Source organism: Coffea arabica, chromosome 5c, assembly GCF_036785885.1.
Source record: "Coffea arabica cultivar ET-39 chromosome 5c, Coffea Arabica ET-39 HiFi, whole genome shotgun sequence".
In the NCBI taxonomy this organism is placed as follows: Eukaryota; Viridiplantae; Streptophyta; class Magnoliopsida; order Gentianales; family Rubiaceae; genus Coffea; species Coffea arabica.
The window spans coordinates 37,632,004-37,645,670 of record NC_092319.1 but is presented as its reverse complement, the minus strand read 5'-3'; the positions used below and the strand labels follow the sequence as shown (position 1 = coordinate 37,645,670).

Here is a 13,667-nt window from a genome sequence, read left to right as displayed (position 1 = left end):
TGAAGCTTTCCTAAGTAATATTATAGAGTTTACAGTTATTTTGAATTCCTTTAGAATTTAGTATAGAACATATAAGTTGTCTTTCCAAATTACAAAGAATTCTACAAAATCCGACAAAAGTTTCAATTATCTAACACATGCATTAAGATTTTAAAATTCAAAAAAATAAACATCTATGAATTTCTTTTTGTACTTTTTATTTCGACCACACTATATGCTCTTATATCTTTACAAATTACAAAGAGTTCCACGAAATACAATCAAATATAAATTACTTTAAAATTCAACAAACAAACAATAATCACTAATTGCATGCAATTGCAAAGATATGGCCAATGCTACTACTATATATGAATGGGGTGAATAGCATTTCAGGTAAAATTAATGAATGGTGGTGAAGGCGATTTCTAAAGAATGTTACTTATTTCTTGATTTAGCTACTAAGGACATACATCCGGCGTAAAATTGGCGTGTACTTTTCACAAGTCCTCGAGTGATGTAGGCAAATTGAATATATGTAAGTGTTACAACATTTGGAATTGGATTTGGGATTTATAGTTGTGGCGGAAAAGTGTCACGGGTTGGATTTGGGATTTATAGTTGTGGCGGAAAAGTGTCACGGGTCAATATACAACGATCCCTTCCCTTTCCCTCTATCCCGTGTCAATTGTGAGTGGCGTGTATGACCTATTTAAAGTCCTCAGTGCAACATGAAAATTAGCATATCTTTTGAATTGGACCGTGGATTTTTCTTAAATAATGTATATATGTGTGTGTTATTTATGGTTATTGATGAATAAAAAAATTATTATATAATTAAAAATTATTATCAGCATGTTTTTTGGATTGGATCGTAAATTTTTCTTAAATAGTATATGTACGTTATTTATGGTTGTTGACGTCAATACACTACAAAATTGTGATACTATAATGAAGAAAATGCTTTTACGGCAGAGGCGGTTTTGGTTGAATTGAATAATCAAGGTCTTGGTCTTAGGAGAAGAAAACTACACACACTCTGGCCGTCTGGCGCGCTGCCAATTTTTTGTCCTATTCAATTTTGTTCAACATCTGCGGTGCGAATTAATTTGTTCCATGCCACGAAGTCTATCTCGAGATAAAGAACTTCACCTAAGCCTTTCCTCGATCTCGACAGAAACTAATTTTATACTCTCTAAAATATATCAAAGTTTAGCACCTTCAGTACGGAGAGGAAATAATTGCTTCAACTTCAAAATTAAAAATAATAGACCCGACAAGTTCTAGGCAAGATAATCCTATTTAATTTTGTTCTACTCTACGGCGCCAGTTAATTTCTTCCGTTGTGCGTATTTGACAAAGCCAATTAATTTCTTACCACAAACTACAGCACTTTGCACGTGTTATTCCGTGTCGCTCCCTCCGGCACTCTCGGCCTCTGCCCACGATTGGCAGGTTACTCATCAAGATGTAATGTAACCCATGGATTGTTTAAGATTGTAAATTCTTTCTCACGGGCTAACTTCTTTGTTGGACAAGCTCCTCCGCTCAGTGTGTTTGGATGGCTAAGGCCTTGTTTGGATTTCTATTTTCAATATATTTTTCAGGAAAATATATTGTAATAATTTTATATAGGGCAAATTATCCAATTGGCCCTTGAACTCTTTGTCTAAGTAAAAATAAGCCCTTCATCTATTTTTTGTTGACTTTAAGCCCTCGAACTTGTAAAATTGAGCACCCGTGACCCTTTTAGCGAGTTTCTCCGATTTTGTGACCGGAAGGTCAATCACACGAATGTCAGTGTGCTTTTCAAAGGGCATTTTTGTCCGCATTTTCTAAGCAAAAAGGGGCAACTCCTCCTTCTTCCTTCCATCTAACCTAACCCAACCGCTAACTTATTCAACAAATGAATTGCAATGGGAAGAGAGAGAAGTCTGCAAAGAGCGGCACTGCAATGAGCGGCAGGTTGTAGCCGTCGATGATGCTGACATCGTAGAAATCCTTGTCATCTCCAGCGCCGAGGGTTATCTCGAAGAGCGAGGCAGGAGGCGTTGCGCCCATGCCGTCGCATTCCAGCCTTCCCCCGCAGTCCCCTGTTTGACAGGACCCCACGCCTGATGCGTCGAATGTGCACCCAGTTCTTCCCCAAATGCGACCTGACCACCCCGGGACAGCTGGGATTCTCAGGCTTTGCCCCGATTGCAGTTGGAATCTGGTGGTTGGGAGCTGCGGCGTCCCTGAACCGGCTAATGTACCGGGCCATATAGTGAAGGGGCAGTAGTTTGCTACGGTAAATGTGCAGGCAAAAGAGCTAGACAAGAAAGAGACCACCAGCAGCAATAACGGTAACACGGAAAGTTTCATCGCTATTAGCAAAGGAACCATCCAAGTCTTACTTCTTAGTCCTCAACCAAAGGATTAATGGAGGGGTAGGGCTGTGTAAGACTGAGTAGGAGAAAATGAGGCTGACCAGAATGCGTAGTAGTATTTGTATCTTTGATAAAAAAATTTCTGGGCCACTTGAGAAAAATTGGAGTGTCTCTCCAATGATTGGGAACCCGAGTTTACTTGGTGGAAGTTTGTATCTGTTACAATAACTAAGAAAAAATGCGAAAATATCGCAGCCCTCTGCTTTCTATTTTTTCCTTCCCTTCACAAAGATTTTGCCTTCTTCCCTTTTTTTGTTTCTTTGCAGACTTCTCTCTCTTCCCTTTGCAATTCATTTGTTGAATAAGTTAGCGGTTGGGTTAGGTTAGATAGAGGGAAGAAGGAGAAGTTGCCCCTTTTTGTTTAGAAAATGTGGACAAAAATGCCCTTTGAAAAAACACACTGACATTCGTGTGATTGACCTTCCGGTTGCAAAACCGGAGAAACTGGCTAAAAGGGTCACGGGTGCTCAATTTTACAAGTTCGAGGGCTTAAAGTCAACAAAAAATAGATGAAGGGCTTATTTTTACTTAGACAAAGAGTTCAAGGGTCAATTGGATAATTTGCCCTTTTATATATATGTGAGGTAAAAATATAATTGAAAAATATTTTCATAAAAAAATACAAAATTTTTTTTTATAGAAAATCACAATCCAAACAAGGCCTAAAATTTTGCAAATAATATTTTACTTGTATCATAAATATATTTTTGAACCTATCTTTTTATATTTTTAGTCACTTTTTTATCTCATATATATCATATTACAAAAAGTGTTATAATAATTATTTCAAATAATATTCAAATAATACTCTATCCAAATAATATTTCTTTAGGGACCTGTTTGGATTTGACTTTGTGGAGATTTGAGTCAACTACCTACATATAGAGAATAAAATTGAGAAGGACGTGTAGATGTTGCATTAAGGTGTTTACAGGGGGGAGAGAGACAGAGAGAGGGTTGAAATGACAATTAGATTAGGAGGTGTCGAAAGAAAGTGCGAGTAATAGCTAGGGTTGCAAATGAATCAATCCACTCGCAAGCAACTCGAGTTTGAATTCAACTTGAACTCGGTTAACATCGAGTTGGAGTCGAGTTCTAACTGACCAAGTTGAAGTCGAAGTCGAATTCGAGTTTAAAGATACTCAACTCGTTAGGTCACGAGTCAACTCCATTATATATATATATATTATTTTTATTTTAATAGTAAAATTACATATATACTCTCGTAGTGTGTTTGTTAGTTAGGATTGGGCTTTTCTAATTCTTAATGCAATTTAGAAATTAAATCCTACAATCGTACCTAGGGTTATTTCTTGGTTAGAAAAATAGTTAACGGTTATACCTTGATTATCGAAAAGTAAGGAAAAATTAGTTGTTTATCGCGTGTATGACAACTATAACTAATCTATTAATAAATATTGGAATTATATTTGAATCGATGATCAGTTGTATGAACCATCTTTGAAGTGTACCATTGGCTAGAATTCTCCCAATTATTTCTTTCAATTAATTATTTTTTCTCATTTAATTTATTTAGTTAGCAATTTATTAGCATTTAATCATAAATCCCCTCGTTTGTCTTGACTCGAAAGCAAACGAACTTTTTCACAGTCCCTGAAGAGATGACCCTGCTTGCCACTGTCTACTAGTTAGTAAATTTTGTCAGTTAATTAATTCTGGTATATTGAATTAAGCAAACTCTTTAGAAACAGGGTAAATCAAGTAACCTATTACACATCTAGAGTTTCTACTCCAGTATCTAGAATTGATTATTGACTGCTTGTGGTGGTAGTTAGGTTTTATTATTATTATTACATAGACTCGACACCTGTCAATGGCATGATCATTCAAACCTACAAAAGCCACAAGACAAAAAAAATTCACGGAACTTAAGAAAATAAAGAAAATTTCAATCAACATTCAAGCAAAAAAAAGTTTCATCCCATTCCCAAAAAAAAGGAAATCGAAAAGAAAAAAATCAACTTAACAAAATCTCAAGCAACTTTAAAAGGAAAAGAAAAGTACAACCGGACACTTAAAAGTTCCAACCAATGTTAAAAACTTACGAGATTGGAACTATTATCTCGGGGCCAAATGGTATATCAGCCAAAAAAAATTCCAATTTGAGCCTATTAAGTAACGTGATTTGGTCAATGAAATGCTAATCAGAACCCAACGTTCAATGGATTAATTGTTGTTAATAAACTCATGATGTATGCTATGGCCTATTGCTTTAAACAATAGTATCTTGTTATTATTTGTACTCCGTCTAACAAAATAAAGCTACAAGAAAAGAAAAAAGAAAGGATATTAGCATTGATAGCTAACAGATTATTGTAGCCAGCAGGGAAACATATTTTATTAAGAAAAGCTCTGACAATAGTGGCTACATATATATAGTTTACTTGATTACTACATCACTTTATCGAATTTCATCTCCTTATCTGGTTCTCTTGAAAAAAATGTTCCAGTTTAATTTGCCGTTAAGGTGTAATACCAATAAAGTGAAAAGTTCATTGAGGGAAAAATCAAGATTGAACTTTGCATAAACCTAACATCAAAATATCATCTCGATTCAAAGTACAAATTCACAGTTGTAAAGTTACCAGAATGTCAGCAGTTGAGTAGTAAACACTAAAAAACACATACAGATAATAAAAAAGGAAAATTGCAGAAGCCTCCTTCCCTGAGATTTCTGACACTAGCACTCTCCTACCCTCTAGTTTAAGAAATAACACTATCACTCTTGAACTTAAGGATTCTGTTATAGATTCAGTCTAGGCTAGAAAAAAGTCTCATTAAAACTTTTTTTTAAGAAGTGAGATGAGAAATTTGTGCCACATTTGCTTTTCGTGCTACTTGCCAAGTAGAATTAGCAAAGGAAGAACAAAATCCCACAAGACTATTAAGAATCAATAAATTTCAAGGGTTGTAAGTGCAAACCATTTTATTGCATCTACAACACCTTAAGCATCGATTGAAATTAACATGAAAGCAACGGCTAGTTAAACAGCTACATCTATAGGTTCTTGCACCAGCTTATAAAGGATGGACTTGACACATGAAACTCTCTATTAGCAATGTGAAGAGTTGTTTGTGGGGGTAACACAGTTGGTTTGATTGAGTTTAGTTTAGTAGCTTGAGGTGAAATGTTGCAGCAAAGAGCATGGTTTCTTCCTGCCATAGGAGAGAATCATGGAACTTCTCAACATCCTTCACAATAAGGAACAAATATTGCACCTGCAATCGAAAGGTAATACTGAAGATTTCTAAGACTAAAATGAAGCCCAACAAGTTATATTTTTGTTGTGCAAAATACAAGTACTTCAAGTGGTATGAGGGTCTCAAAGAAGAAGAGGTCAACAGTAGAAGAGCCGATGCCAATTTAGTGCTGCAATCTCAATAATAGCTGCACAGGTCTGCAGCAATGCAAAGGGAAATGTCAATTCTAATGGCAGGGGTAGGAGCTCTAATTTGTTCACAATTAATTAGCTTATTTACTTCCTCAATTTGTTCACAAGTAACATTTTTTCTTTTGTAAAATTTCTTCATCAGGTTTCTCCAAATAATTATGGTATAAGGTAAATTTAAATACTCTTTTGTCAGCAATAGGCCCTAATTTCTTCCCAAGATTTCGTAAATTAGAGGGGAGGTGAGTGCTAGTGTCAGAAATCACAGGGGAGGTTTTTGCAATTATCTCTAATAACAATGCAAAACAAAAAAAATTGAAAGACAAGCACTAGAAGAAAGAAAAGCAATCAAAATTAATTAGCACTAAGAAAAAAATGTAGATAAAGATATGTAAAAGGAAGAGAACTAACCAAGGTCTCGGATTTTCATAAAAGGAAACAAAAATCCCAAATTTGGTAAAAGAAAAAGGAGTTTCCAGTACTTTACTCACAAGCCAATTCAAGATTAGAGTGCAATTTTGCAAACTTGTAGGGCTCTGGAGTTGTAGATTTAGGACTGAAAGGATAGGAAAAATTCTATCAGGGCCTTGAAGCCAAAGGAAGAGAAGGGGGGTAAGAAAGAGAGGACAATGGTAGCTTCACTTGAGTTGTGGAGCGTTAGGGCTTGATTTAGTATAGTATGGTTTAATTTTTTTATTAAGCATTATATAGAAAACTCAAAAATTGCCAGTTTATAGTTCATTCGATTTTTTTTTCGGTTCATAAGGTTTGATCGGTTCTTGATGATTTTATGTTACTTTCAAACTTTAGTAATTGAATCGATCCATGGCCGATAGGGGTGGGCAAAATTATCTGCAAATCTAAAAATCTGACATATCCAATCGGATCCGATCCGATCCAAAAAATAGGATACCCGATCAGTATTATTTGATTGGGTCAAAAAAGGATCAAGTACCTACTAAGATGCGGGATAAATTAAAATCACACAATTAAAAACCTTCGGGTACCCGATCCACCCACGTATATATATATATATATATATATATATTTATATTTATATATTTTATTTTTATATACATACTATGACATAATATTTTTGGAGCTAAAGAATCAATTTCGTTGAACAAATTGCATTACAAATATGAGAGATTATAGTTTATTTATAAGATTCATTTGTAGGTGCCATTATCTTATATTTATAAAAAAGAGTTTAATTAATGTGGAATATATATTTAAAAAAATGTGTTACTTATTTCAAACTTTTATTAATTTTGAACTCTTTAATTTTTTTTCCTTTTTCTTGTATTCTCTTCGCATGTTTATTTCTTAGTGGGAGATTGTTTTTGAGAAAAAAAAATCTTTATTAAATCTTCGATAAATGTGTAAAATATAAAATTAAATGAATATAAATTATTTTCTAAAAACATTAAATGATAAGTAGGGTGAGACGGGTACCCGTTGAGTCGATCGTATCCCAGTAGGTACCCTATAACCGAATACCTGCTAATATGCGAGATGAGTAAGAATAAAAAAATGACTGACTTATAAGATGCTGATCGAATCAGTTAAATAGTGGACGGGACGGGAATCCAAACCACACCACCTGGTCCTTAAAACACTACTGCTATCTAGCCACCCCTTTTCAAACGCACATAGCTGGTTCCCAATTTATGGACTACTTCCCAGGGTCAACTACAAAAGACACCTTAACTTCAGGGATTGTCTTGTTGTCAGCTTCACATTTTATCCTATGTTTTCAGAACCGGACCGGATAGCGACTCGGTCGAGGTCAGGGGTCAATGGGTTCGATCGGGAGTCGATAGGGGTCGAACCGGATGACGTCATAAATAAAAATTATTTAAAAATTAAAATATTATATATATAATATTTAATAATATGTTGATATTAATAAAGGTATATTCATATATATTTGATGTTTCAAATATATTTAATAAGAAAATACAAATAAATTAGAACAATCAAGTAGCAATTTATATTATTTAATAAATATTAATAAGTTTAGAATTAAAATTATGAATTAAATTGAAAAATAACATCAAATTTTAGGACAATATTTATAAAGTATCAAATATTTGAGGTATATCAATAAGTTTTAATAATTTAGGGGGTCAAAACATAATATTAAAAAGTTTGAATTTTTTTTTAAAAAAAAACACTGTTGAACCGGAAAAATCAATTTTTTCCGGTCAAACCCGATTTTTGACTGACTTTGACCGGATTTTAAATTCTCGGTTTTTTAGTATGACTCGGACCGGCTATCTGGCCGGTTCCCGGTTCGACCGGCCGGTCCGGTCCGAGTTTCAAAACAGAGATTTTATCTCCGTATGTAAGGAGTTGACTTGATTCACCACCATAGAATTGTCCCCTTCTGAGGACATTCGTGACGTAGGAAAATTTGGTTCATTGCAATTATTTTAGCATTTGCCCCGACAACCTTGGGACTAGGGGTGTTAATATTTTGAAAAAAAAAAATCAGCCAATCCAATCCAATCTAAATCGAATTTCAGATTTCGATAAAATAAAATTTGAGAAATCGGAATATGATGTTCGGTAAAACAGTTTGAAAATGTATATCAAAAATACATTATTGAATTATTGATTACCGAACGAATTATTGAAATATATATGTATATATATATGTGCATTGGTCATATATATTACTAAATATAAGAATAAATCTTAATCTTACTAAATGCTAATTAGTAATTACTAATTAGCTAATATAACTATAACTATAACTAGACTTCGAAATGAAATTTTGATGGAAGTTGACATTTTGGAGTTTAACTTGACAATTTAATTTGGAGTTCTTATTTGTTTCAATGTTTTCTAAAAATTGAGATTATGAGTTAGGACATAAAATTACCAACCTTTTTTTTTTTTTGTGCATTGCTTGAATTAAGTTGATTGAATATTATTGGAAAAACACACGAGATATTATTTTGTTACGACAATTTTTTAGAGAAAATTAAAATATTTTAACTCACTATTAATATTTTGAATTTTGGATATTACCAAATTAATGGTTTTCTGATCCAATTTATCAAACAAAGGGTTAGCTGGTAATCAGATATTGGTTTTAAACATCCAATTTCTAAATTACCAAAAAAAAATTTACCGAAATTTCGATATGAAGACCCTGTTTAGGACGATGACTAGTTTTCCAAAGCATGAGCTGTGTGAGAGTGAGATTCTAGTTCTTTGCAATTATTTCAGTACTGCACCGACAAGCTCAGGACCATTACCGGTTCTCCCATGCGTGAGTAATAATTATTAACCAACAAAGAGGTACCCCGAACATCATGCTAACACAATAACAAGTAAAAATACAATAAAATTTTCTTACTAATTGAAATTTATGTCTTAAAATTTGTCATATCATTATATTAGTGGCTGCTTTTATTATGTTAATATTTACATCTATTTTGTTAGTTCGTACACTACACAGTAAAACCGAGACCGATGATTTTATGAGCACTCAGTAGATTTTGCACGTGAGCCAGCGAAAGTTGCGGATAGGATTCTGAACCGCTCCACCATTAACCGCATTGCCTACAAGCCCGTAGCGTAGATGGCTTGAGTGAGGAGGAGGAAAAGGAGATCGAGCGCATAGAGTAGGGTGTCGGTACATCTCAATAATCCTCTGGGCCGTCGATTCATGATTTGTTGCAGACTCTGCTCACTGAGGTCTTGGGTACACATGGAGCTGCGGAGCGGCCGCAGGGGAGAGTAACAGGGATGGAGGGTTACCTCACAAGTATTGAGGAAGAGTTAGCATTGTGGCATTCATATCGACAAGGTTCCCCTTGATCTCCTATTTTCCTTTAGGCGTTTTTAGTTGGTTTTTAGGATTGAAGGTTGTGTGTAGTAGTGTAGAATTTATTGCTTTCTTGTTAGGATTATTGGTGGCGTATTAACTCTTATTTGCAGTATTTTTTTTTCCTTTTTGTTTTTTGGAAAGGTTTCACCGAAACAATATATTCAAATTAATATCAATGGCGATTGCAGTTTCAACTTTTTGTGCTCCACATACTGGTATATCGGGGGAGTTTTACATTCATTTCTTGTGCTCTTTTTGTGTATTAATCCGGTTCCGACACTAGGGATAATGTTGCCTTAATTGTGGGGAATGGTCTATGGGTGAAATGAAGTGAAATTTTGGTTAAAATTTTTCAATTTTCATGCTTTTGTTCTAATTTCTTTTTTCCTTATATACAATGACTTGTATTTCAAGTTTTAGTATTGTTAAAGCTTAATAAATATGGATGTGTCAAGTATTCAATGGTGTTGATTTAGAGTACTTCTTTAGTGAATATTTGATGTTTTATGACTTTTTTTTTTTTTAATTTTTTGGCTTATTTTTTGGGTATTGTAAATAGTTGTCTGGTCATCTATTGTGATTTGGTCTAATTATTAATCTTATGTCTCCATATTATTAGAATATGAAACAGGCTTTTTGTTTTATAGTTGTGCTTTTAAGTTTATTTTATTAACTTGAACTATACTCTACTGGATGTTATTGCTTAGTGACCGGGGGTTTTTATTGACCAAATATCGACTGTTGCATCAAATAGTGACGATAGCTGTGAGTATGTTGTTTTTAAATGGGCAAAACTAAGTAATTGAATTCCTGCATTTGAGAAATGTAAAAAAAAATTAAATGTGGGGAATTTAAAGAAAAAAGAAGAAAAGAAAATTAAAAAAAAATATGTGAATTATAATACTAGTCTATGGATTCATATGATTATATGTTTGAGATTTTGCTTAATGATTGGTCCATTTCGAGATCCGCGGTAGTTTGGCATGGATCTGTCCATGGATCCTTTTCGATTGGCTATAAGAAGTTTGCATCGTTTTCCTATTTTGATTATATTTCATTTCTTTTTAAGTTTAGACTACTAGCCTATATTATTCAGGCTTTGATAATTATATTAATTTTTTAACACAATTGTATGTTTGTTGGCTTTGCCATGTTCTTTTGAGTGTGCCCTAAGATTTAGATTTTTGTTTGAATCTTGTTTATTTTGGGGGTTTGATCATGAACCTGCCCTTGTTCTTTTTATGGATTTCATTCATAAAGTAAATCCACTTTTCACACTCCCACTACCGCATCAAAGGTACCTTGGCCAGCCTTTTTTCTTGTTTTTCAGTGGAGGTCAAGCCTTAAGCCACGTTAATGAGCCATAACAATTACTAAAAGGAAATTGAGACACTGCCTGCAAACTTCTTATCTCACCTTCACTTGGTCAAATTTCCATTTTTTCCGGACGAGACTGAATTGCTGAACTTGTTGCTGCAACATGCCATTGATGCTTCAAGATTTGCTGATTGATTCAAAGAAGTTTGGCTATAAGAAGGTTGAACTTAAAAATCAAACGCTGATGTTTCCTAGAGGACTAAGGATTGTGATCTATACAGTTCCTCTTGAAAGAATGGCTAACTGGGAGTCGATATAATGTAAATTGGTTTCGATTCAAGCTAGTTGAACTCAATTCCATTTCAGCTCGATGAAAGGTAGTTTAGTTTCTGCTCGACAAATCCAAGCCAAACTTTCTCAAGATTAAAAACATGTTGAAATAAACAAGTTTGAACGCTAAAGGACTCAATATAATTCACAAACGTTAAACGTTTATTATAGCAATAAAACATGGAGTAACTTCCATAAAATATTCTGTGGTCATAGGATTCCATGTGGTGTTTGTTTTGCTAATGAAGAATCCATCCGGCCAGCAAAACAGTGTCATAATCTTTGGTGTCCAATAGTGCAGACCAGTATTGAGCTATGCAGATGGATCATGAAAAGTTGCAACTAAAGTCAAGCTGTTTTTTCTCCTTGCAGTTGCACCTAAGATTTCGGTCATGTCTGGCATTTGAGGACCTGCAGTTCCATTGGGAAGTGACCAGTCAAAATGGTACAGCAGCTTAGCAAGAAGAAGCTCAACACCTGCCGAACCAAATGATATTCCTGGGCAAATCCTTCTTCCTCCACCAAATGGGATATACTCGAAATTCGACCCTATTGAGTCAATGCCACTGTCAAGAAATCTCTCCGGTTTAAACTTTTCGGGGTTCGGCCAAACTTCAGGATCACGATGAATTGCCCAGGCATTTATCATGACTTTAGTTTTGATGGGAATATCGTAACCAGCAATCTTACATGCCTCCCTGCATTCTCTTGGAAGTATCAGTGGAAGAGGAGGGTGCAGCCTCAGAGTCTCTTTGATCACTGCTTTTAGGTAATTCAATTCCTTCAAGTCTGTCTCTTGTACTGTTTCCTTCCCCTCGAGGACCTGTCTCAGCCCAGCTTGGGCCTTTTCCATCACACTTGGGTTTCTAATCAGCTCTGCCATTGCGTAGTCTAATGTGGCTGCAGAGGTTTCGGTCCCAGCTGCAAAAACGTCCTGTATTGCAGTTCAAGAGAGAATGGTTACTTAAAATATGATGAAATGGGTAACTTGCTTGAGGTGTCTGTGATATGTTAAGTTATACTTACCCAAATAACAGCCTTGATGCTGTCTGTTGAAATATTGAAGTCACCTCTTTCCTTAAGTCTTAATAGGACATCAACTAAATCTTCCTCTGCCGATTGGGAATCAACTAAATTACTTGTTTGCTTCTCTTTGTGCTCATTGATTATGTTTTCAAGCAGCTGGCCAATCTCGTGATGCAGCTTTAGCAGTTTTGGCTTCAAACCACTCAAAGAATGAAGGAATTTTAGCGAAGGAAACAAATCAGCTATATCGAAACCTCCGCCTGCTAAAATTGCCTCATTTATCAGCGGTATCAGAACATCTTGGTGCCCGAAGCTCCTTCCGAAAGCTGCTCTGCAGACTACGCCATTCGTAAAAGAGAAGACTTTTTCAGTAACATTGACTGGCGAGTTTGACGATGACTTGATGGATCTAATCACCTTCGAGGCCTCATCCTCCCGGAGACTGCCAAAAGACCGCACGCTCTTGGGACTGAGGAGTTCTAGGAGACAGATTTTTCGCATCTGTTTCCAGTAATCACCGTAAGGTGAAAAGGCGATATCCAAGTTATTGTAACCAAGTATCTTAGAAGCTAGAAGTTCTGGTCGGTCTGCAAAGGCAATGTCATGAACTTTCAGCACTTGTTTTGCTTCCTGTGCTGCTGATATAATCACTGTAGATATTTCTCCCATCTGCAGATGCATGATGGGTCCAAATTTTTTAGCCATGTCTCTTAGAGCAAGGTGTGGCAAAGAACCAGCTAGATGGTGCATACTTCCAATCAGAGGAATCTTCCATGGCCCTGGGGGTTTTCTGGGATTATCAGTTCTCTTGGAACTTTTGATGAATAGCCTATTAAACTTCCATAGAAGAAAAAAGAAGAGGATGCTTACAAGAAAAGCAGGAAAAGTAATCTCCATTTCTAAAAGAGAGGACAGAGGAGAGGTAGAGTTACTTCCTCACCTGTTCCAAAGTTTATAATTGCAGGCTTGTTATCAATTTTGTGTTTACTTCTTAATCTATGGACTTTCTGTCAGGTAGAGATGCTTTTCTAGAAGGGAATTGATTCTTAGGTCGTTGTCTTTTTCTTCTGTTTCTCGCACAGTAATCTATGGCATCCACCTAGTCATAGATACCTTTAGAAAATTAGCAAGTGTTTGGTGTGAGATGTTTAACCTTCAAAAGTTACCTGTATAAAATAGATTTAGAGCCTGTTTGGAATCACGATGCTTTTGTTAAGCTGATAGAAGTACTTTTAAAAAGCGATTAATTAAAATTTATATTTGATCTATAAACACACAGCAAAAGGATTTAATTATGATTATAATCACACATTTGAGCTATGGTTTAGTCTAATG

At 35.1% G+C, this 13,667-nt stretch overlaps 2 protein-coding genes and 1 long non-coding RNA gene across 3 annotated transcripts; 1 reads left to right on the top strand and 2 right to left on the bottom strand.

The window, feature by feature from the left end:
* Positions 1-1,878: 1,878 nt before the first annotated feature.
* LOC113689377 (thaumatin-like protein 1) lies at positions 1,879-2,343 on the bottom strand. The gene has a single exon (XM_027207157.1). The coding sequence runs from the start codon at positions 2,341-2,343 to the stop codon at positions 1,879-1,881; it is 465 nt and encodes a 154-aa protein (XP_027062958.1).
* A 6,822-nt stretch (positions 2,344-9,165) lies between these two features.
* Positions 9,166-13,345, top strand: LOC113690620 (uncharacterized). Its single transcript, XR_003448468.2, has 2 exons — positions 9,166-9,638; positions 11,679-13,345. It is a non-coding gene; the product is annotated as an uncharacterized lncRNA (long non-coding RNA).
* LOC113690619 (premnaspirodiene oxygenase-like) lies at positions 11,448-13,229 on the bottom strand. The gene is made up of 2 exons (XM_027208612.2): positions 12,333-13,229; positions 11,448-12,240 (listed from the first exon to the last, which is right to left on the bottom strand). The coding sequence occupies exons 1-2, from the start codon at positions 13,227-13,229 to the stop codon at positions 11,620-11,622; spliced, it is 1,518 nt and encodes a 505-aa protein (XP_027064413.1). The 3' UTR covers positions 11,448-11,619.
* Positions 13,346-13,667: the final 322 nt, after the last annotated feature.